Source organism: Nansenia antarctica (assembly GCF_963989245.1).
Source record: "Nansenia antarctica genome assembly, chromosome: 4".
NCBI classification, from domain to species: domain Eukaryota; kingdom Metazoa; phylum Chordata; class Actinopteri; order Argentiniformes; family Microstomatidae; genus Nansenia; species Nansenia antarctica.
Window position 1 is genome coordinate 75,002,308 of NC_137689.1, and position 25,000 is coordinate 75,027,307.

The 25,000-nt window shown below is 43.7% G+C and overlaps 2 protein-coding genes across 2 annotated transcripts in view; one reads left to right on the plus strand and one right to left on the minus strand.

Annotated features, from left to right (window-relative positions):
- The window catches only part of akna (AT-hook transcription factor), a gene marked incomplete at both ends in the record, with an annotated part of 19,252 nt that extends 10,070 nt beyond the window's left edge, over window positions 1-9,182 (plus strand). The window contains 6 exons of the mRNA XM_080529721.1: window positions 1,690-1,842; window positions 2,897-2,955; window positions 3,786-3,899; window positions 5,275-5,373; window positions 5,538-5,697; window positions 8,912-9,182. Coding sequence (XP_080385847.1) covers window positions 1,690-1,842; window positions 2,897-2,955; window positions 3,786-3,899; window positions 5,275-5,373; window positions 5,538-5,697; window positions 8,912-9,182 — 856 coding nt within the window. The remainder of the gene's footprint in view (window positions 1-1,689; window positions 1,843-2,896; window positions 2,956-3,785; window positions 3,900-5,274; window positions 5,374-5,537; window positions 5,698-8,911) is intronic.
- Window positions 9,183-18,469: 9,287 nt separating this feature from the next.
- The window catches only part of stxbp1a (syntaxin binding protein 1a), a gene marked incomplete at both ends in the record, with an annotated part of 45,854 nt that continues 39,323 nt past the window's right edge, over window positions 18,470-25,000 (minus strand). The window contains one exon of the mRNA XM_080529722.1: window positions 18,470-18,552. Coding sequence (XP_080385848.1) covers window positions 18,470-18,552 — 83 coding nt within the window. The remainder of the gene's footprint in view (window positions 18,553-25,000) is intronic.

The window sequence follows — 25,000 nt, forward strand, 5'->3', positions numbered from 1 at the left end:
GGATATTTACCAGGCTGTGATTGGTCACTTGGTAGAACATTGCACTAACAATGCTTATGTTGTGGGTTCAATTCTCGCTGGGACCATATATAGGCTAGTGAAAAACCTCACTGCAATGTAAGTCGCTTTGGATAAAAGCGTCAGCTAAATGGTGTATTTTGTTATTATTATATGGTATATTATTTAATCGGCTGTGATTTCAGCTGCATATCTAACACCTCATCCTTAGACAGGTCGAGTCTGGTAACAGTTCATGAAAGTGAAACGCCAGACAAACGTGTTTTTATATTATTATTATTATTATTATGATCATTATTATTATCATTATCATTATTATTATTATTATTATGATCATTATTATTACTATTATCATTATTATTTTCATCATTATTATATTATTAGTAGTAGTATTATTATCATTATTATTATCATCATTATTATATTATTATTATTATTATCATTATTATTATTATTACTATTATTATTATTATTATTATTATTATATCCCGGATCATCTTGTTTTATTACAGAAATGGAAGCTAATGGAGAATCAGGGAGGTACATGGTGTTGCTGTGTCTGCATGGTGTGTGACACTGCATGAGTCAGATATTAATTCCATATTGAATGAATTTCAATTCAATTCCAAAAGGATGTGTTTTTGGTTTGGTTTGGGTTGGGTTGGTTTGGTTTGGCATCCATGTTGACGTTTTCAAACCCTGTTAACATTCCGTTCAGCGGACCTCATTTAAGTCACTTTTATCGAATGACCTTTCTACCCTTTGAGTCGACGAGCACTTTGGTACGGAGGCTCCGCCCCTTTTCACCACCATGCACGAGGTTCAGTAGAGGCTGGCGGAGGTAGAGATCGGAGGACGGGGGGCTGGTTGTAATAATGCACAGGACGGAATGAGGAATGGTATCAAACATTCCTCCCTCTCTCTCTCTCTTCTCTTCTCTCTCGCCTCTCTCTCTCTCTCTCTCTCTCTCCTCTCTCTCTTCCCTCTCTCCTCCACCTCTCCTTCCCTCTTCCCTCTCTCCTCTCTCCTCTCTCTTCTCTCTCCTCCACCTCTCCTTCCTCTCTCTCTTCTCTCTCTCTCTCTTCCCTCTCTCCTCTCTCTCTCTTCCCTCTCTCCTCCACCTCTCCTTCCCTCTCCTCTCTCTCTCTCTCTCTCTCCTCTCTCTCTCTCTCTTCCCTCTCGTCCACCTCTCCTTCCCTCTCTCCTCTCTCTCTCTCTTCCCTCTCTCATCCACCTCTCCTTCCCTCTTTCCCCTCTCCTCTCTCTCTCCTCCCTCTCTCCTCTCTCTCTTCCCTCTCCTCTCTCTCTCTTCCCTCTCTCCTCTCTCTCTCTTCCCTCTCTCCTCTCTCTCTCTTCCCTCTCTCCTCTCTCTCTCTTCCCTCTCCTCTCTCTCTCTCTCTCTCTCTTCCCTCTCTCCTCTCTCTCTCTTCCCTCTCTCTCCTCTCTCTCTCCTCTCTCTCTCTCTCTTGCCTCTCTCCTCTCTCTCTCTTCCCTCTCTCTCTCCTCTCTCTCTCTCTTCCCTCTCTCCTCCCTCCATTCCGTGCATTACAATGAGGCCCCCCCCCCGTCCTCCGATTTCTACCTCCGCCAGCCTCCCCTGGGGTAGCGGTTGACCTGTGGTTGACCCCTGTTTGACCTCTGGGTGACCTCTGGTGTGTGTTCCGCCCCCAGCGAGGCGGTGCGGTCTCTGCAGGCGGAGGTGAGCAGACTGAAGGAACGTCTGGAGGGATGTCTGAGGCCCCCCGGCCTGCCCAGCCCTGTCAGAGCGCCCCCTACAGCCCCGGGGGACCACGCGCACCCTCTCACCTCCACGCCCCGCGTCAGGTGAGCCTTGACCAGGGATGTCTGATGGTTGTTAACACTAGACGTGACGTTAGAATTATAAGGTTCCATCTCCATTTTTGTCAAAATTTAGTTTTTTACATAATCTGATCCAGTAGGTGTTTATTAATGCCTGTGTGGTGTTATTTTTAAAATGTTTACATTTTTTAGTTAGTAATTCATAAAATACAAAGGTTCCATCTCTCAAAACATAATGGAATGTAAAAACGTTGACGCTCAATATCTCTGAACTGCCCTAAACGGAGATAGAACCTTCTAACGTCACGTAGAGCCCTTTTCACCTACTATAACAGCCACCTCGGGGGTCAAATGACCATAGTCTTTAGTATGGGAAGCTGCTATTTACACACAACAACCACTAGTTGGCCGCCGTCTTGTAAATTAGCCTGCCTCCTACACCGAAAAACTGTGAAATTAGCTTTATACTAGCTTGAGCGTGATTTAGAAAATGTAAGGATACTGGGGTGGTAGAACGTACATATCTAGGACAAGTCATGAAAGGAGGGTCCTGAAATCTGATCGAGTGCAAAGATAGAACATTTTATTTTACTCACCCCTAACCCCTAACCAGTAAAAATAACCCTAAACCCTAACACTGACCCTAGTCCTTGCCATAACTCTAAACCTGTAACCCTTGACCCCTAACCCTAACCAGTGAATATAACCATTGACCCCTAACCCTAACCAGTGGATATAACCCCTAACCCTAACCAGTGGATATAACCCCTAACCCTAACCAGTGGATATCACCCCTAACCCTAACCAGTGGATATAACCCCTAACCCTAACCAGTGGATATAACCCTAACCAGTGGATATAACCCCTAACCCTAACCAGTGGATATAACCCCTAACCCTAACCAGTGGATATAACCCCTAACCCTAACCAGTGGATATAACCCCTAACCCTAACCAGTGGATATAACCCCTAACCCTAACCAGTGGATATAACCCTCATGTCTCTTTTTCGTTGTGTGATGTTGATGATCCAGTAATAGTCCGGGGGGTGTATACCTCTCCTCTCCTCCTTCTGTCAGGTCTGCTCAGAGAAGGAGGGATGGCAGTAGGGAGCAGAGCAGGGAAGAGAGGAGGAGGGGTGGAGAGGAGGAGGAGGAGGAGGAGGAGGAGGAGGAGAGGACTACCAGGCCTCAGAGGAGAAGGTGGTCCTCCGTGCCCAGACAGAGACCCCCCCAGCAGTACCTCAGTGAGTGTTGATCCCTCTGAACACACACTGAACACACACTGAACACACACTGAACACACCACACTGAACACACACTGAACACACACACACTGAACACACACCACACTGAACACACACTACACTGAACACACACTGAACACACACCACACTGAACACACACTGAACACACACTGAACACACACTGAACACACACCACACTGAACACACACTGAACACACACCACACTGAACACACACACACACTGAACACACACTGAACACACACACACACTGAACACACACACACTGAACACACACTGAACACACACACACTGAACACACACCACACTGAACACACACTGAACACACACCACACTGAACACACACTGAACACACACTGAACACACACTGAACACACACTGAACACACACTGAACACACACTGAACACACACCACACTTTCAACTGACTAATAGTGACATTTACAAGTCCAAGTTGTGTTTATTTGTCATTACGTTGAACACAAGTACACAATGCAACCACATGCCTTGGGCAGAGCATCTTTACCAGATCCACAACAACAACAACAACAACAACAACAACAGTAGAAAGTAATAAAAATAATAATCTATTAAAAACGATTTCACAACGATTTACAACCACAAGTAATAAAAACAATAACATAAGGCAATGCAGCATCATTACAACGTGTTGGTTTTGGCCGTTCCAACTCCCACAGCCACAGATTCGGAGCAGGCCCAGTCCACACCCAGACCACGGTCCTCCAGACGTATCCCAGAATCCCCTGCTGACCGAGGCAGAGCAGAACCAGCCTGGAGCAGAGGAGGGGCTCATACCGGTAAGACAGAGTCATGGTGTAGCACTGGAACACATCACCACAGAGCACTGGCGGACTCAGTGGGGGGCAGGGGGGGCGACCGCCCCTCCTGGTGCCCCCACGGTTAAAAAACATCTCACTTAAGTGCCCTTTTGAGTGGCAAAAATGCCCTTTTGAGTGGCGAAAATGAGAGGGCGTGCCCTATTGGTGCCCCTCCAATGGTCTAAACTTGACCATGTGCCCCCACAGTTGAAAAACGTCGCACTAAAGTGCCCTTTTGATTGGCAAAATTAGAGGATGTGCCCTATTGGCTGCCCTTCCAATGGTCTAAACTTGACCATGTGCACTGATGGGGTCCCATGTTGTGCAGTAGGTGCCCTTTTTTTCTTTTCGCCCCCCCCTGCCCTTCAAACAGCCTGCGTCCGCCACTGCCACAGAGAGCTGTTCATGCTGACGTACCCTGATGTGTGGTACAGAATAGGATCTTTTGTATTTTTATTTTTTTCCCGCTCAATTCTAATTGAAGCTGTATGTCGAGGAAAGTTTTGGAATGAACGTTGTTTTATGTTAAGTGCATTTTCACAGTCTCAATATACTTAATTTGCCAACTCATCACTTTGCTTCGCTTCGCTTTTGGTGAGAACGCTGCTCGAGGCAGTCCATAGGAAAACAGCAGCGCACGCGTGTTGATCTGGATAAGGGCGGGACGAACGGGCAATTCTAAATTTTTCTGACCAATCAACTACCACGTCTGTTGCTTCGATTGCGTATGTTACTTTGTTTACATAAAGGGCTGTGAGAACGCGAATCAGAGGAATAATTTATGCAACAATGTTGCGAACTCATCCACTTGCTCCGGGTCTCGAGTCGGACTTTCATGTGAGAACATGACCTATGACATCAGAGCCCTCTCTATGACATCATGTGAGAACATGACATTAATGTCTAAAATGTAAATGTATTGCAGGTCAACAGCAGCAGTGGTCCAGAGCCTGTGTGTGTGTGAGAGGGAGAGAGAGAGCCAGTGTGTGTGTCGGAGTCTCAGGAGGCAGAAATGAGCCAGACACTAGGGGGCGCCACCCCCCCCCAGGCCCCCCTGTGTGTCCACAGTGCTCTCCAGCCCCGCCACTCCCTCACAGACACCCCCCCACACGTAAGGATCTGTCTCTCATTCTGCACCGGATCTGGGGGGGGGGGAGGGGGGTTTGGGGGGGGTCACTATAAAGTCCTGGGCACACTGGCACTGCCTTGCTGCAGGGGGGGGCAGGGTAGAAGCCACATTATCGTTAGAACATAACAGAATCATATAGTTGTTGTATTGTTTTGCTGCGTTGAGATTTTTTAAATGTAATGTCGTATAGTTTTGTTGTTCCTTAATCTTCCTTCTTCTCACCAGTAGGGGGCGACACCACGCCCGTCCAGACGGGGCTGCATTCTCACCACTGTCCACTGTGTGGCAGGTGTGAGACGCACGCCAACACAAACACTGAACCAGGTTAGATCAACAACCACCCAGAGAGCCTCGGATCACGTCAGCGTCATGTTTTATGACATTTATGATTTGATTTAAAAAATTATAGATTTTTAATTATATCCTTTTAACTCTCTTAACCCTTTCTCTGACGACGTGTTCGTGTGATTGGCTCGTGTGATTTACAGGTCGATGTAAGGATCCAGGCTGTGGCCCCGCCCCCAGAGGCAGCCAGCCAATGAGCTTCCCCCACAGAGACGCGAGGGGCGTGTTCTTGGCGGCCCCGCCCCCTCCCGTGCTGGGCGGCGTGCCGTTGGTCCGGTGCGTGCCAGTGTGCACGCCACTTCTGTGAGTGCCCGCCTCTCTCTCTCTATCTCTCTCTCTCTCTCACCCACTCACTACCCCCCCATCACCTCTTTCTGTCTCTCTCTCACTCTCTCTATCCCCCCTCTCTCTGTCTCTCTCTTTCTTTCTCTTTCTCTACCCCCCCCTCACTCTCTTTCTCTCTGTCGCTCTCTCTCTTTCTCTCTCTCTCTCACCCACTCACTACCCCCCCATCATCTCTTTCTGTCTCGCTCTCTCTTTCTCTCTACCTGGGTTTCCGTTAACCGGCAATTGCCGGTCTTTGTCCGGTAAAATTTGGTGAAGTCCGACAAATTGAAAAGTCGTCGGACATATTGTCCGGTGAAAATAATTCCCTTTGAATACAATTCGCTAAAGCTGGCTGGGTGCGTTCGTAAACACGCTCTGGAAATCCGATCAGCACTCGCGGAACGCCTCTCGTCCAATCGAACGACTCGGTCGCTCTGTGACATCGAAGCCAGCGTGCGCTCCGGCGCTCTCAGAGCGTGTTTACGAACGCACCCCTAGAAGTTTCCAGCCAGCTAGCTGAAGCTGCTACACACACCAGAGCCATGGCGACCGAACGGCAAGTTAAACAACATACTATAAAAGTGACATTGTTTTACTCATTACTCATACGTTTGTTGTCATTCGGCGGTGCTAATAGTCGCTTTCTTTTTTAATTTATTTAATTTATTTTATTTTAGCAGTTTCCCCGAAAGTTAAGTGTTTGTTTTTATATCACTATTTGCACTTCTGGTTAGATGCTAAACTGCATTTTGTTGTCTGGTACTTGTACTCTGCAATGACAATAAAGTTGAATCTCACCTAATCTAATCTAATCTAATCTAAAATAATCTAAAATAATCCCATCACTATTACTCCCTATTTTCATCAGTGTTTCAATCCTTGAATCTGTGATGGAAATCAAGCAAAGCCACTTCAAGTCTCCCCACCACTGACAGCGCTGGGTGTGCCTTTCCTTACACTCTCGGTTATTCCCTGTGGATTTAAAAAAAACGGTGTTTTGGTTTCTATAATGTGGTCTATTCTCAGTGTTGACGAGCAACTCAGGGGGCTTTGAGATGGCTAACAGCTAATTAAAGGAGTAATTCCACTCAAAAGGGTAGAAGTAAGCTGACTGTCTGTCTGTCTGTCTGTCTGTCTATCTGTCTGTCTGTCTGTCTGTCTGTCTGTCTGTCTGTCTGTCTGTCTGTCTCTCTGTCAGTGTGCTGGACTACCTATGACTTCCATGGTACCTGGGAACGCGTTGTCGGAGAGAAACGCCCTCTGTACAAAGGACCTACTGACCAAAATCCCTGTTCCCCGTAGCCTACATGCTTGCACTGTTACTGTTCAATAAAATGTTATACATCTAGACATTGTGGTATTTCTTTATATACGTATCCCAGACTGCCTATCAATTGTTTCTCAATAAACAGTTATGTTCTTCCCATTGTCATACTCCCGAGCTAAACGAAATGCCTTCCCAACCAGCGAGACTTATAGAAATGACGTTGTTTTATTGATTTAAAAAAAAAAAAAAAGGGTAAAACTGTAAAGAGAAAATAGAAAACTCACATTAATCCCAAACAATTTAACAAACTTCAGTTAACGTAATGTGGAGTCCGTTCATTGATCGATGCTGTCTGTTCAGTTCCCAGTGAGGCGCCCGTTCAGCGCTGGACCCGTTCAGCGCTGGATTTGACGCATGGCATAGCGCGCATGCGTCAAATCATGTTATATTATTATATATTATATAGCTCGCATCTAATCGTATCGGATGAGAAATAGACATTAAATGGCATATATAGGCCGCTACACAACAGTAATCACCGCGACAAACAGCTATATTAGATTTGGAGGAAAAAAATATATGATTTTGAAATATTTTTTTTTATTATATTTTAATATGATGACCGGAATATATCACGTTTGTCCGGTAAATCGAATTCTTCCCGGACACGATGTCCGACGGCAAATTTTTCTAACGGAAACCCTGCTCTCTACACCCCCTCTCTCTCTCTCTGTCTCTCTCTCTGTCTCTCTCTCTCTTTCTTTCTCTTTCTCTACCCCCCCTCTCACTCTCTGTCTCTCTCTTCCTCTCTCTCGCTCTCTCTCTTTCTCTCTCTCACCCACTCACTACTCCCCCCATCATCTCTTTCTGTCTTGCTCTCTTCCTCTCTTCCTCTCTTCCTCTCTTTCTGTCTCTGTTTCTCTCTTTCTCTCTACCCCCCCCTTTCTCTCTCTCTCTTTCTCTCTCTCTACCCCCCACCCCTCTCTCTCTCTCTCTACCCCTCTCTCTCCCTCTCTCTCTCTCTATGGACATGATGAAGTGGCCATTAGGTTAATTTGTCCTCCAGCCCTCTTCACCTCCTCTTCATCCCCTCTTCATCCCCTCTTCATCCCCTCTTCATCTCCTGCCAATCTTAATGAAATCTCCCGGAGACGCGGGACCGGCTCGCCCACTTAAGTGAATCAGCATTCATACTTTCTATTCAGTGTGAACGTTTGAGACACGACCTGCAGGACTCCTGCTGAAGTAAAACCGCTTTAGTTTAGTGTAGTCCTTCCTCTCTCCTCCTCTCTCTCCTTCCTCTCTCTCCTCCTCTCTCTCCTCCCTCTCTCTCCTCCTCTCTCTCCTCCCTCTCTCTCCTCCCTCTCTCCTTCCTCTCTCCCCTTCCTCTCTCTCCTCCCTCTCTCTCCTTCCTCTCTCTCCTCCCTCTCTCTCCTCCCTTTCTCTTTCCTCTCTCTCCTCCTCAAACAGTTGGACGGTTTTAAAAACACACCAGTACACCTCCAAAAAAAGACGCACTCGATTTAAGAATCATCGAGGAGTCGAGCATCGAGCACTGGTCTTAAAAAGCCTTTAAGTCTAAAAATCCAGCAATCCAACTTACAAGGCCTAAAAAGGTCTCAAATGTCAGTTAATCGGTCCAAAAATGAGGTGCTAGGTCTTAAAAACTAGATCCAGCAAGGAAATCAGTCCGACCAAATCTGTTTACGTGGAAATTAACCAAGCTGGAACCCAAAAAATGCCAATTCGCTTCCTGTTTTGTCTGTATGTGAAATCCCTAATTTCATCACCTCGAGGATGACAAAAAGCTATCATATGGTGTCGCGAATAGGTCTAAAATTATATTCAAAGAGGTCTAAAAAAGGTCTTAAATGTGACTTGTTGTGTTTACCCCCCCCTCCCCCCCTACAGGTACTACTCCAGCCCCCCCCACCCCCACGCCCAGCCCCTCTACCTGTCTCTGCTGAGCGGGGGGGGCGTGGCCTCTGGGGTCAGAGGTCGTGCGGAGGTCAGAGAGGTCCACGCCGGGCGCCCCTCCCTCTCTGCGGACCGGCGCCGGTCCCGCCTGACCAGCTCTCTGAACCGGGCCCTGGAGGCGGCCCGCGGCATGAAGACCACCACCGGCCGCATGGCCCGCTCCCTCGCCACCGGGCTCAACCACCAGGGGGCGCTGTCCCAGTCCTGCATGTACTGACCTGTCCACGGCCACCAGGGGGCGTTTTTAAGTTTTTTTTTAGGAGAGGAGAGGAGAAGAGAGGAGCGGGGAGTGGATGGGGAGGAGAGAGGAGAGGAGGGGTGAGGAGGAGGAGGGAGGGTGAGGAGGAGGGGGGAGGGGAGAGGAGGGGGGAGGGGAGTGGAGGGGGGAGGGGAGGGGAGGGGAGAGAAGGGGAGGAGAGAGTGCAGACGGGGTCGGGGGGTCACGTGAAGCAGATCTACTAGGCGTCGCTGACCCTCCTCTGTGTCCCCGCGGGGTTTTGTGAGACTGCGAGCAGCGCTGGAGAAAAATAACAATAAAGAAACGGCACTGAAAAATACTTTGGGTTTGTTATGAGACTATGGCGGTAACAAAACGAACAAAATGGCAGCCACGGTCTCGTCTTATGTCTGGGGGAACCCCGGCCTCTTCCCACACAGCGCCTGTTATGTTACATCCTTACCCTGGCGTCCTGGGGGTCGGAGACCCAGATGTAAGACCCAAGCGGAAGTGCGAGAGACAGAGAGACGAGGCCTTGACGTACCTTCCTGTCAGGGGAGCGTGGTGTGTCCTGACCCAACCGAATGCTGGATTTTATGGGGGGGCGGGGGGGGGTTGTGCAGGCAGTATCTGTTGTTGTCCAGCAGTGATCTGTAGACCCTCAAGATATTTCTTTACATTAACACTAGAACAGCCACCATCTGTGAATAAAGGGGAAAAAAGCTTACCTTTGCACCTTTGCAGGACCCCCCTTTCATGACTTTTCCTACTTTCCCATATGTGCATTCTACCAATCAGTATCCTTTACATTTGTCAAAAACACAACATCAGGATAAGCTACTTTAAAGCTATTTAGCAGTTTTCCTGTGTAGGAGGCAGGTTGGTTTACAAGACGCGCCAACTAGTGGTTGTTGTGTGTAAATAGCAGCTTCCCAGCTTTTTTTGTAAAGACTATGGTGATATGGCACGGCTGTCCTAGTGTTAAATCCTTCCTTGTCGTAGTAAGGTAGGGTCAGGGTTCGAGTTATGTGGGAGCCAATGGGAGCTGAGCTCCCATAGAGATGGTCTGAGACTCTCTGAGCTCCCATGAAGGCAGTAAAATCAAAAATCTGTGGGGGTCGCTAATAATACATTACCACAACTATTATTTGATCAAAATGTCAATGTAATGAATATTATTTAATTTATATTATAAATATTGTAAAATAAACACGTTTTCCAAAAGAGCTACGCGCACCATTAATCTCCTGTGAATGACAGTAGGCCTTTGACTGCCTGCACTTCACCACCAAGACACCATGGGGCGCAGTAGAATATTGTGCAACAGCAAAAGGTTGATTAATCAGCTGTGCGGTAAACCGTTGGAACACACAGTGCACAGCTGATTAATCAATTAAACCAATAGAGTGAGACAGGATATGTTCATATACCAGTTGCCTTTCAGGAAGTAGTGAGATCGTGCACCTAGCCTATTATTGAGAAGCAAACATTCATTCATTAGCTATACAGGAGTATATACATACAGTAGCTACCATGCCGCCCAAAAAAAGGCCATTTTTTGACCCTCTCCCGTTCATCCAATCTTGGATAAAGAAAAGACATCGGACGTCAGCATCATGGGTTCCAGGACCGCGACCGCAGCCTACTGAAAACAGACCAAACAGGTCTATCTTGTCTCCGTAAAGGTAAGGTGGCTTTTACTTTTTACTAACCTAGTGTACATGTATTTTTCGCTCCTTCTGTATAGCAAAAATAACACAATTATTGGCCGAGATACATGTGTGACTATCGCTTTTATAGCTGTTGTTTCATGTGGGGCTGTTGATGTGGTGAAATGAGTAGCCTGCAGCTGTAGCGTCAGGATATGTTGGTATTTGAGGAGGAGGATGAGGATGAGGATGATGTTTCGGTACCGGTACCGTTTTTAAAGTATCGATTTGTCACCGGTATCGAATAAAACCCAAACTGTACCCAACCCTAACTATATGTTTACATGCCAACTAATTAGCTAATTCATTTCTGTCATTTAGAGCTGAGGGGAGCAACAGAGAGACGGACAACAGGACAGTAACAGAGAGACAACGGGAGAGGAGAGCAATAGAGACAGAACTGAATGCACTGAACTTTTTTTTTAATTCTTTGCATTATTAACACTGTTTAAGTGTTTTATGGTAAAGCATTATGAGTGGTGTGTGTGCAGGGTGCTCGTGAGTTGTATATTTTGGGGAGGGGCTAGGCTTGTGTATGGGGGCGGGGGGTCCTCACACAAAGGAGTAGCCTAGGCCACTGACCACCTTAATCCGCTACTGCCTATAGCTAATTAAAACTTGTAAGTCCCATCGCTGTGTGGGCATGATTCGCGCGTGCATGAGAACATTTCGCACTGTTATTTTGGAGACCCCCACAGAGATCAGCTTATAACTCGAACCCTGGGTAGGGTACACTACACACACCCTTCATACGTCATAGGGGACGTGGCGACTGTAATCTCAGATTATTAATCTCAGGAGCCTAAATTCCAACCACAAAGTGCTGGAGTCCACAGGTTAATCTTTAACATTTTTATATTATTTTTTTAGTTTTCTAAACGAAATGCACTGACTGGCCATGGGACAATTTCTTAACATGATATAGATTATTAACATGATTATTACGGTCATTGTTGGTGGTTTTTGTTTGTTTTGTACTCAGTTGTGTGAGGGTTACAATTTTATCTCAGAATCTTTTTTTTAATTAAAAAAATAATAAAATACATGTAAACATCTCAAATGAAAATGCATATTAGCTAATAATGAAAATTGACCTATCGCTAAGCCACGCCCCAAAATAGAAATTGTCCAATCATATCACAGCAAAAGTCACTCCACGCAGAATACTCGGACAAACAACTCGCTAATATCTGATGGTGAAAAGCTTCTAGACTAAATATTATTGTCATCTAAAAAAAAAAAAAAAATGTCTATTACTTGCTGTGGTAAATCAGAAATCAGAAATGTGCCAACTCCCGCCATTGTAAGTCATTGAATGTCATTCAGTCACGGTCGGGTCAGTCAGTCTCTGTCAGCGAAGCGTTGTTTGTTTGTTTGTCTGAGTTTTCAAAGGGGGCGTGGCTTAGCGATAGGTCAATTTTTATCTCAATTTTTTTTTTTTACATGTAAACATCTCAAATGAAAATGCATATTAGGTAATAATGGAAATCGCTGCTACGCACCTGCAGACCAGGAGATGCAGGGCCACACGTACTGTAGTTTTTTTCACTCTATAATTTATTGATCATTCGTTGTTGTGTTTTGTTATGTTTTTGATGAGTTAGGTTAGGTTCATAATGAAGTTCAGTGTTATCAGTTCGTGATGTTGGAATTATAAGGTTCTATCTCCATTTTTGTGAAAATGTAGTGTTTTACATAATCTGATCCATTAGGTGTTTATTAATGCCTGTGTGGTGTCATTTTTAAAACGTTGACATTTTTTAGTTAGTAATTATTAAAATACAAAGGTTCCATCTCACAAAACATAATGGAACGTAAAAACGTTGACGCTCAATATCTCTGAACTACCGTAGACGGAGATAGAACCTTCTCATTCTAAACGGAGATAGAACCTTATCATTCTAAACGGAGATAGAACCTTATCATTCTAAACGGAGATAGAACCTTATCATTCTAAACGGAGATAGAACCTTATCATTCTAAACGGAGATAGAACCTTATCATTCTAAGCTCACGAGTTGACGTTTACTGTGGTCCTGGCTTGTGTTCTGTGTCGGATGTGTGTTTAAACAGTAGGCAATATGAGCTCAATAACATTCACAGTAGGTGTAATATTTCATATATATCCGATGTGAGACTTTAGTTGTAATCACATCATACGGTTTGTTTGATAGATGATATACGTACATCCCTCTTTATAGCTGTCAGGGGAACTATTTGATCAGATGAATAGATTATTTTTGTAGATTAAATGTGGTCTTCGACCAAGATTTTGTGTTGAGCACAAAAAGAAGATTTCAAATATTTTAATGTTTTTTCCGGATCTTTTTGTACTTTTGTACGATGATTGGTTAATGGTTATCAAATGATTTTGATTCTATTTCCTGCTTTGGAGCCAAATAAATGTTGATGTTGAATCAGAGTGTCCCAATCTTCCGTCACTAGCCGTTTGTCTGAACCTATTCTGAGACGACGACTAGAGGCTGATAGGCAGAACAATTGTGCATTTTATGACTAAAGCATGAAACTTTCTACAGTGTTTCTATAGACTGTAAACTTCATTTTTAGACGTGGAACCACTTCAGATTTGACCTCTGGCGTCAGGTAGACTCTAGAATGATAGAATGATCATACAAGGAAACCTAGGATATAAAGAGAAACTTAGGATATAAATGTAAACCTAGGATATAAAGAGAAACCTAGGAGATAAAGGGAAACCTAGAAGATAAAGAGAAACTTAGGATATAAAGAGAAACCTAGGAGATAAAGGGAAACCTAGGATATAAAGAGAAACCTAGGATATAAAGGGAAACCTAGGATATAAAGGGAAACTTAGGATATAAATGTAAACCTATGATATAAAGAGAAACCTAGGAGATAAAGAGAAACCTATGATATAAAGGGAAACCTAGGATATAAAGAGAAACCTAGGATATAAAGAGAAACCTAGGATATAAAGGGAAACCTAGGATATAAAGGGAAACCTAGGATATAAAGGGAAACCTAGGATATAAAGGGAAACCTAGAAGATAAAGAGAAACCTAGAAGATAGAGGGAAACCTAGGATAGAGAGGGAAACCTAGGATATAAAGGGAAACCTAGGATATAAAGGGAAACCTAGGATAGAGAGGGAAACCTAGGATAGAGAGGGAAACCTAGGATATAAAGAGAAACCTAAGATATAAAGGGAAACCTAGGATATAAAGAGAAACCTAGGATATAAAGGGAAACCTAGGATATAAAGAGAAACCTAGGATATAAAGAGAAACCTAGGATATAAAGGGAAACCTAGGATATAAAGAGAAACCTAGGATATAAAGGGAAACCTAGGATATAAAGAGAAACCTAGGATATAAAGAGAAACCTAGGATATAAAGGGAAACCTAGGATATAAAGGGAAACCTAGGAGATAAAGAGAAACCTAGAAGATAAAGAGAAACCTATGAGATAAAGAGAAACCTAGGAGATAAAGGGAAACCTAGGATATAAAGAGAAACCTAGGATATAAAGGGAAACCTAGGATATAAAGAGAAACCTAGGATATAAAGAGAAACCTAGAAGATAGAGGGAAACCTAGGATAGAGAGGGAAACCTAGGAGATAAAGAGAAACCTAGGAGATAAAGAGAAACCTAGGAGATAAAGGGAAACCTAGGAGATAAAGAGAAACCTAGGAGATAAAGGGAAACCTAGGATATAAAGAGAAACCTAGGATATAAAGGGAAACCTAGGATATAAAGAGAAACCTAGGATATAAAGAGAAACCTAGGATATAAAGAGAAACCTAGGATATAAAGGGAAACCTAGGATATAAAGAGAAACCTAGGATATAAACAGAAACCTAGGATATAAAGGGAAACCTAGGATATAAAGAGAAACCTAGGATATAAAGGGAAACCTAGGATATAAAGAGAAACCTAGGATATAAAGGGAAACCTAGGATATAAAGAGAAACCTAGGATATAAAGAGAAACCTAGGATATAAAGGGAAACCTAGGATATAAAGGGAAACCTAGGATATAAAGAGAAACCTAGGATATAAAGGGAAACCTAGGATATAAAGAGAAACCTAGGATATAAAGAGAAACCTAGGATATAAAGGGAAACCTAGGATATAAAGGGAAACCTAGGATATAAAGAGAAACCTAGGATATAAAGGGAAACCTAGGATATAAAGAGAAACCTAGGATATAAAGGGAAACCTAGGATATAAAGAGAAACCTAGGATAGAGAGGGAAACCTAGAAGATAAAGAGAAACCTAGGAGATAAAGAGAAACCTAGGAGATAAAGAGAAACCTAGGATATAAAGGGAAACCTAGGATATAAAGAGAAACCTAGGATATAAAGGGAAACCTATGATATAAACAGAAACCTAGGATATAAACAGAAACCTAGGATATAAAGGGAAACCTATGATATAAACAGAAACCTAGGATATAAACAGAAACCTAGGATATAAAGGGAAACCTAGGATATAAAGAGAAACCTAGGATATAAAGGGAAACCTAGGATATAAAGAGAAACCTAGGATATAAAGGGAAACCTAGGATATAAAGGGAAACCTAGGATAGAGAGGGAAACCTAGGATAGAGAGAGAAACCTAGGATAGAGAGAGAAACCTATGAGATAAAGAGAAACCTAGGATATAAAGAGAAACCTAGGATATAAAGAGAAACCTAGGATATAAAGAGAAACCTAGGATATAAAGGGAAACCTAGGATATAAAGGGAAACCTAGGATATAAACAGAAACCTAGGATATAAAGGGAAACCTAGGATATAAAGGGAAACCTAGGATATAAAGGGAAACCTAGGATATAAAGAGAAACCTAGGATATAAAGGGAAACCTAGGATATAAAGAGAAACCTAGGATATAAAGAGAAACCTAGGATATAAAGAGAAACCTAGGATATAAAGGGAAACCTAGGATATAAAGGGAAACCTAGGATATAAAGAGAAACCTAGGATATAAAGGGAAACCTAGGATATAAAGGGAAACCTAGGATATAAAGGGAAACCTAGGACCTTTCGTTTCATTTTTTTCACTTTATAATTTTTTTATTATCATTTATTATCATTCTATTATCATTCTATCATTCTATAGTATAATATGATATATTATTATCATTCTAAGGAAAAAATAAATAACGTTTTTATTTTTATTTTTTAAGAACAGTATTCTATAGTATAATATGATATATTATTATCATTCTAAGAAGATTTTTTTTTAGAAGTCTTATCGAAATAGATTTTCCTGTAGCGACGTTGATGGAATCCCGCCCAGAGCTGTACACTCCACTATGGGGCGGCTGTGGCGCAGGAGGTAGAGGCTGTGTCTCAGGAGGTAGAGGCTGTGTCTCAGGAGGTAGAGGCTGTGTCTCAGGAGGTAGAGGCTGTGTCTCAGGAGGTAGAGGTTGTGTCTCAGGAGGTAGAGGCTGTATCTCAGGAGGTAGAGGCTGTGTCTCAGGAGGTAGAGGCTGTGTCTCAGGAGGGCAAGACACTGAACCCCAAAATTGCTCCCAGTGAGCGGGGCGGCACCTTGCACGCCATTGGTGTGTGAATGTTTGTGTGAATGAGAGGCTTTGGATAAAGGCGATATATAAGTCAGTCCATTTACTATGAGTGTGTCTATATAAGTCAGTCTGTTTACTATGAGTGTCTATATAAGTCAGTCTGTTTACTATGAGTGTGTCTATATAAGTCAGTCTGTTTACTATGAGTGTGATATATAAGTCAGTCTATATAAGTCAGTCTGTTTACTATGAGTGTGTCTATATAAGTCAGTCTGTTTACTACGAGTGGCGGAGGAGATGAAGACCAGACGGAGACACAGAACCAGCAGCGTACGAACGTCTCTTGTAATGGAAGCCAATTTATTAGACAGCCTTGGTACATCTGTACACATGTAGTATACTCTTGTTTGTGCTTCAACACTCGCAAACATAGAATCCCAATAAGTTAAACAGGTTCAGGACAGACTAACGGTTCATTTAATAATATTTTTTTTTTCTCTTTGATAAATAACTTTGATATAAATTAATTGAATAAAGTGGACCTATACAACAGCAAATGATAATAATAGAAAAAACATAAAAACAAAAAATAAGCGTTCACAGGAAACGCGTAGTGCAATATACAACTTGTTTGGCTGAAGAGGGATGAAAAACAAAAAAAAAGAGATCATTTGAAATATTGGGGGGGTTAGATTTCTTTGCAAAGCCATTCACCATTGGAAGATTTAAACAGTGCACCAGAAGAGAAACTAACAGACAAACAAAATATAGCTATCAGTTATTGTTCCCAGTTGACCACTACAGCTACAGCTAAAACATCACAAACACAAGTGGCTTCACATTGGCTTTTTTCTTTTTTTCTTTTTTCTTCAAAGGAAATCACTACTTCACAGTCAGAAATATCACCAATCAACAGTGAGACGCTAAAACATCAACATATGGCATTATTACACAACAAGCTACTCAGTGCATGGCCCGGTTAAACATCGTCACTAACCAATGAGAAAGACTTCTAAGAATCGGACAGGATACAATACTGAAATACAATCGGCCCTTTAGGAATTATTCTTTAAACAGGTTTTTTGCAAGCAATGGCCATTTTTGACACTTAAAAAGGTGAATTCTCTCCAGAGAACGGGAACAGAAGGAAAGGAGGAGGTGGTGGTGAGTAAGTAAGTCAAACACTTCCAGTCAGGTGGGGCTGGAGGAGGGATGGACGGACTTCTCCTTGTTATGGTAACTATGTACAGTCACTTCTCGTTCTAGGGTCGGTCTCGCTGGTCGTTACCGGCCAGGTCAAAGTGTGATTTCTCACTATCGGTCAGCGAGAGGTCCTCTCCTGTCACTACTGAATGATAGCTGGTCGGTCGGTTGGTCACGTGTCATTGTCGCCCGTATCGCCACACTAACGGCATAGTTACACGGTCACACAGTCCACATCATGTTCAAGCGTGCAAATGATAGAAACACCTTGAACAGCCAAGCCAGCCAGCCAGCCAGGGCCCTCCTCCTCCCCCGAACGAGGACCCGCGATGGACTAATATTGCATGTGACGTGATATGATTTAAATTTGCATCTTCGAGCAGTCCCACTGACATCCCTCCTCCACCCAACCAAGCCAATAAACTTCACACGAATAACGGTAACCAAGGGAACGAACAGAGAAAACCTTTTACACATTCTAGCAAGGTTTTTCATAGCATACAATAATATTACATTTTGTAGTACTTTCAGTTTCAAATGGCCTTAAGTTGATATTTAAACCTCTTTGAATAAGTTGTTGTTATTTGCATCCATTGTAAAACATGAGAATACTTGATGATTTTTTTTCATTTCTTTGTTTCAACATATATATATTTTTTTTTCATCATTGTTTGTTTTGTTAGTTTTTTTTTTGGTCTTGTTTTTTTGTTTCTCGAGCAAGATGCATACACAATTAAGGTAGGATTTGAGGGAAGGGGTCTTGTCAGAGCGGGGATGGGTGGACAGGGGGGAAGGGGGGGTGGACGGGGAGTTGAGAGGACAGGAGAGAGGTGAGCTGGTGGTGGTGGGGGGGGGGGGTGATTTTAGCTGGCCACCTCCTCGTCTGGCTTGTTCATGGTCTTGAGCGTCTCCAGCAGGTTGGTGGGGGTGAAGACGTGAGTGGAGCCTGGAGCCGCAGCGAGGAGAACACAGACACAACGCTGCATTAGAACCGCCCTCCCAACAACGAGGCTCATGGGAAAATGTGTTTTCAGCTCTTGCTATGAAAGCTTAGATGTAGACACACTGAAATGTTGAAAATCAGGTGAACGTAATAAGAGCAACCAAGGAGTTGAAAATCAGTCCACAGCCAGCTTCTTTTTTTTTCTTTTTTCTTTTTTTAAATGGTGGTTGGTTAAGTTAAAGTTATTTACAAGTGGTTAAAGAAATCATAACAGATTTGGGATTACATACTTGTCATACTACCTGCCAAATGTTACATTATGAAAGCAACTCTATAGAGTTATATATATATATATACATTATTTCAGACATTAGAGGCTTTGTGGATCAACACTAGTCAGTGGTGACCAATGACCGACCACACACCTCGACCGAAGCACAGGCCAATCAGATGTAAGCATGTGCATGTGACCTCACAGGCTTCTATCACAGTGCATGCACACACCAGTCTCCTAGCAACAATGAGGAAAATAAATAAAACCCCAAAAGACGAATGTAACAACGCAAAAAACGTCTACAAGCAGCTTTCTGTTCAGCCGTTCTCTGATCTTAAACACATCAGGGAAACGTTTGCTGATGAGGAAAAAAAGCGAAATTGAAAGCTTAATAAACATAACAGCACTACCAAAAAATATGAATAAGCTGATTATTTATTATTTTTTCATAGCTGAAGACACATTTCAGACACAGTATCAACTTGGGAGGTTCTGGGTCGGAGTAAAGCAAACATTCGTCCAACTAGTTTGTCACCTAATCTAAAGTGCTGATGGCTTACCTCCATCTTGGACAAACCGTGGCCCCTCGACAAACCAGAGCAAACAGATGGACCAACGTTTCGGTTTACTCCCCACACCTTCTCAACAGCATTATCAGTAGTGGTGTTACTCTCCATTGGTTTGTTTCTGAGGCAAAGCTGCATGTTTTTGCATTTTCCCTCCATTTTGGCTCACCAAAGACGCAACAACGGTTTCAACTGTTGCTCAATAGCCCACACGTTCAATTTGAAAGCTTTCGGTTGAATTGAATTGAATTGAACAAGCCAACTGTCAGTTAAAGGTAACCCACAGCTCACAGCTCACAGCTGAGACAATACTAAGCCGTCAGGAGGGCTGGTTGGTTGGTTGGTTGATCGCAAGTCAATAGGCGACAGGCAGAAGAGGCAGGAGAGAAGGAGGTGAGTCCATCTCAAGTTGGGTCACCATGGTGATGCAGGCATCGTGGGGGTGTGTAGGGAGGGTGGGTGGGGGTTTGGTGTGGGGTGAGTGGCACTAGTCACAGATCAACTTTGGACTGGCCTTGCCTTGTTCTCTCCTGGCTCCCGGCGTTCCCAAACACACAGCTTTGTGGGCCTGAGGCCAGAAACACAACACAGCGAGCGGCGGCGTTTCTCCCCAACGCCCAACTAAGATGGATACCAAAAATATACCAGAACAGAAACAAACGTTTGGTTTTTTGTTGTTGTTGTAGTGTGTAAATAAAACGATGGTTATTTGGTTCAGGAGGTGTTGGATGTGGCAGTATGTGGGTATAGCTGACATACTGCACATGGTGATCGATTACTAACGAAACGAAACAAAACATAAAAAAAACAAAAAGTTGGCTAAAAAAAGATATCGCTTTAGCAGATAAGCAATAATGAGATGGATGTCGTTGGCTGTTGTGTTGAGGGGTTGAGCTCTACGTAACGGAGCAGCGTTCATTTTGGCAGTTGGCTTTTTTTTTGTCGTTTAGTCGTCTTGGTCTTTGGACGAAGATGCACGTTGCGTTTTGGTCACATTTTTGGTCATTTCTGTCCTTCTTGGTTCAGATCTTGATTTGGTTGACGAAGACTTGTTAAGTGTTGGCTTTGGTCAACAAAAACTCCAAAACATTATTTTTTGTTGAGTTTTCGTCAATGACTAATGGGGGCTGGACTAAAAGGTTTTCGAGTTTTTGTGGACTGAAACTGCACTGGAATGCTTTCAGTTTTTCGTCAACTGGAACTGGAACTAAGAAGGAGGTGACTGGGTGTGCATCTTCGTCGAAAGACTAAAAAGACCAACAACAAAAAAAGCCAGCTAAAATTAAACACTCTAACAAAGTGACAATGTGGCAAAAATCACCTTACTGGCAAACAAGATCTAAAAAAATAAAATAAAAAATAAAATCCCTAATTTAGTCAATGATGTGATTGTTACAGGAACATTTACAGTGTCCCAAAGATAGCCCTGTGAAGATCCTACGCTATATGTTCCTAGCTCTACGTTTCTAAGAAAAGATAGATAGTATATAGAAGATTCTAGAGAAATGGAACTTGGAAGAGAGTGAAGAGGAAAGGGAGATAGTGAAAGCGGGGGGGTTGTTTTTTTTAATGAGGTGTTGCATCTTTTCTAGGTGCTAAAGCATATCGTAGGAGAACATCGCTACATTCCCAGTGTGGTTGTCTGAATTAGGGGGTGCAATAGGGGTTCCAAACGAACAAACCGGGCCGATTCGGTGGGAGGTGCGGTTGCGAGGCGCGGCGTTCTCTGCAGACGACTCCTGGGTCATGTAAGCATGTGACGTCTTGTGGCGGATTGAGAGAGCGTGAGGTGGAGGAGGAGGAGGAGGAGGTGGAGGACATTGGAGGTTTGGGAGCAACAAAAATAATAATGAATAAACTAGAAACCTTCCTTGAAATCCAACAATCAACTCCAGGACCTCTCTCTCTCTCCTGAAAGAAATGTGATTGTCCTTTTTTTAAGAATAATTATCTTTTTTTTCTTTGGTTAATTAGAAAAAATAATTAATAAGACAGGAATAAAGTGATGAAGATGGATCTCGGGGGTTGATTAGGAAAATCGGCACCAAAACAAGGTGGATTCTGGGAGAACGTGTGGTGGAGGGGGGGGGGGGTAAGAGACGAGCTCAGAAGGCCCTGAGAGGGGCAGAGGGGCAATTTAATCCACCCAGCTGAGATGATGGGGGGAGGGAGGAGGAGGAGGAGAGGAGAGGGGGTAGGGAGGGCAGCAGAGATTATGTCAGGTCCTGTCTGCCATCTTTATTGGCTGTGGCAGTCACACATGCACGCATTTTGATTGGCCGGTGGCCTGCAGAGGGAGGGGGGTGGGGGGTGTCTGGGCCATGCTGGTGAACGAGACAGGATGCAGAGACCCCCATCCCTGAGGGTGTGGTGGGGTGGGGTGAGGTGGGTGGGTGAGTGAGGTGGGATGGGGTGGTGGTTTGTTGGGTGGGGTAGGGCGGAGGGGTGGAGTCATAGAAACAGCCGCGAGAGGAGGAGAGGGGGGGGGGGGGGAGGAGGAGGAGGAGGGGAAAAGAGAGCCCTTGTGCTGTGGGGGGGGGTCAGACAGAAAGGGCTTCTTTGTACGGCTGCCTTTACTTTTGTCAAGAGTGTGTGATTCTCTCTCTTCCCTCCTCTCCCTCTCTCCCTCTCTCTCTCTCTCTCTCTCTGCCTCACTCATCTGACGTCTGCTCTTGGTCCTCAAAGGAGACCCTAGTGGACTCTCGGAAGTCGGGGTGCTGAAGATCCGTTAAGAATTTGGTGGGGGTGAGCGTGTGGGTGGAACCTGTGGAGGAACAGAGGCAGGCGGGGGCTTCACCACACCATTTTTACGTTTATCATCACACCACCACCACCACCACCTCTCTTTCTCTCTCTCTCTCTCACTCGCTCTCTCACTCGCTCTCTCACTCGCTCTCTCACTCGCTCTCTCACTCTCTCACTCTCGCTCTCTCGCTCTCTCTTCCTCCACTTCTCTGCCGTCTCGGAAAAAAAGAAGGGGTTATACAACTCAAGCCGCACACACACACGCACACACACACACGCATACACGCACAGACAGAGAAAACACACACAGGGACACACACACACACAGGAGGGACACAACACACAGAAAAAAGACATGGCGTAGCTGCAAGTCAAAAGACAGAAGTGATTTAGACAGAACAACAAGACTGGATCCGAAAGCAAAAGCATAGCACAGCAAAAGACATATGACGAGACAGACTCTCTCTCTCTTTCTTTCTCTCTCACTGCGTCATCATCAAACACGCTGTCTGGAAACACACCCAAAAGGGATTTAACTGTACATACATACTGGTATCCTGTACATACTGTAAATCTCACTGCATATACACATAGAACAGGTTGGATATCAAGCAATACACCATCACCTTGTGAGTTATTATAGGGAGTATTGACTCCCTCTGAGTCAATAGATATTACAACATGTGTGACACGTTCTCACGCTTTGGTCCACGTGTCGGGATCTGATGTAATGATCGGGACTTTTCTTTCCAAAAAACTTGAATACATTTCTGCGTTGTTGAAGATCAATGACACACATCGCTAGTCAACTAACACAGCTTGTTCTGTGAGCCTGCTAACAATGTAAAGTAGTGTTCTAGTTAACTAGGTAACAATGTAAAGTAGTGTTGTAGTTAACTAGGTAACAATGTAAAGTAGTGTTGTAGTTAACTAGGTAACAATGTAAAGTAGTGTTCTAGTTAACTAGGTAACAATGTAAAGTAGTGTTGTAGTTAACTAGGTAACAATGTAAAGTAGTGTTCTAGTTAACTAGGTAACAATGTAAAGTAGTGTTGTAGTTAACTAGGTAACAATGTAAAGTAGTGTTCTAGTTAACTAGGTAGCAGTGGGGGATTAGTCACCCAATCCATTGCGTTGTTGCAGTGTTTTGGCTTGACTAGCGAGTTTGTGTTGTGATTCTCAACAACGTTGAAACGTAGTTCCGTAGGGTTTCAAAAAGAAAAGTCAGAACATTTTTGATTGGTTGCCGATATGCGGACCAAAAGACTAGAACGTGTCACATATTGTACCTAGCGTTTACTGAATATGTGTTATAGCAAGAACAAAATCAACAATTGTGTGTGTGAAAATCCCAAAATTAAGAGATGATTGTTCTGAAAGTATTGGTGGCATGTTTGACCACTTTATAGAGTGTAGTCTTCTCTGATTGGTCCTTGGTCTTTATTCACCTTCAACATGGAAGGGAACAATATTAGGGCTTTCACACTGGCAAAGAACCGTTCCGGTTCGCGTTCGCGAACCAAGTCTGGAACCGGCCGGCGCGTTCAGATCGAAACTCAATTGGTTCAGAGACTGAAAAGTTGGTTCGCAGCGGGAACCAGAAAATAGTGGTTCTCAAAGCGGGAACCAAAACGTAGAACAGTTACGTCGTCAGTGGGTGTGTCTATGACATCATCAGTGGGTGTGTCATATTCTAGACTGCAGAGACCAGCAAGAAGGAAGTAGACAAAATGTAATCTAATCTAAATCTAATCATTAGTGATCAAAACAATGATCAGAAGTTTCATCATTCTCTCTATCTTCCGCACATGCTCAGCAAACACACGTGCGCACATGCACGCACCCAAATTTCGTAAGCCATTTCTATTCCAGCAATGGAGCAGCTGGTTAGTAAGAGAATGCATATAGAAAGTGTCTTTTGTTTTGTTTAATAGAAAATAGTGTTTTTCAGATACTGTAGTGGAAGATATTATCCTAATTTCCAGTGAAGTAGCTGCCATCTAGTTGTGACATTTTTGTTCATCCCGCCCCTTCAACACCCATCGTTGATGACGCGGATGGTTCTGGTTACACTGGTATGAACGCGGGCTGGTTTGCCAGACAGCACCAAGGTTCGGAGGTTCCCGAACGGGAACCGGCACGGTTCTTTGCCCTAGATGTGACAGCTGCTGGTGAAAGGGGTAACAAGCTGGCAGACGATTTAAATGTTCCGTTTTTAATAACATTTTTAATGCTGAATGATTTCAGCGTTGTTGAAAATCAATGACACACTCGCTAGTCAACTAACGCAGCTTGTTTTGTGAGCATGCTAACAATGTAAAGTAGTGTTCTAGTTAGCAGTAAAGATTATTCACCCAATCCATTGCATTGCAACATTTTGGCTTGACTAGCCGCGAGTGTGTGTTGTGATTTTCAACAACGGTGAAATGTATTTCAGTTTTTTCGAAATAAAAGTCTGAACATTTCGATTGGTTGCCGACTTGTTACCACCTTTCACCAGCCGTTGTCAAATATTGTCTCTGAAGACATGGTTGTGTGTCCATGGTTGTGTCCTGCTATGCTGACTAATTACGTCGAGGGGGGAGGGGTCAGTGTTCAAAGGTCAAAAAATCGATCATAATCGATATTGATTTCAATTGACATATCCATCTATGTCAGTGTCTTTGCAGGTCGGACTGTACTAGTAGCACAAACACCATGACTAGATTAGATTCCACCTTTTTTGCTCTAGGCACAGGGTCGTAGGTCATAGGTCATAGGCCATAGTCAGCGCCCCTGGAGCAATTACGGGGGGTTAAGTGCCTTGCTCAAGGGCACAACGGCAGTGGTAGTAGGCCACCTCAGATATGACGCCAGCAACCCTCCA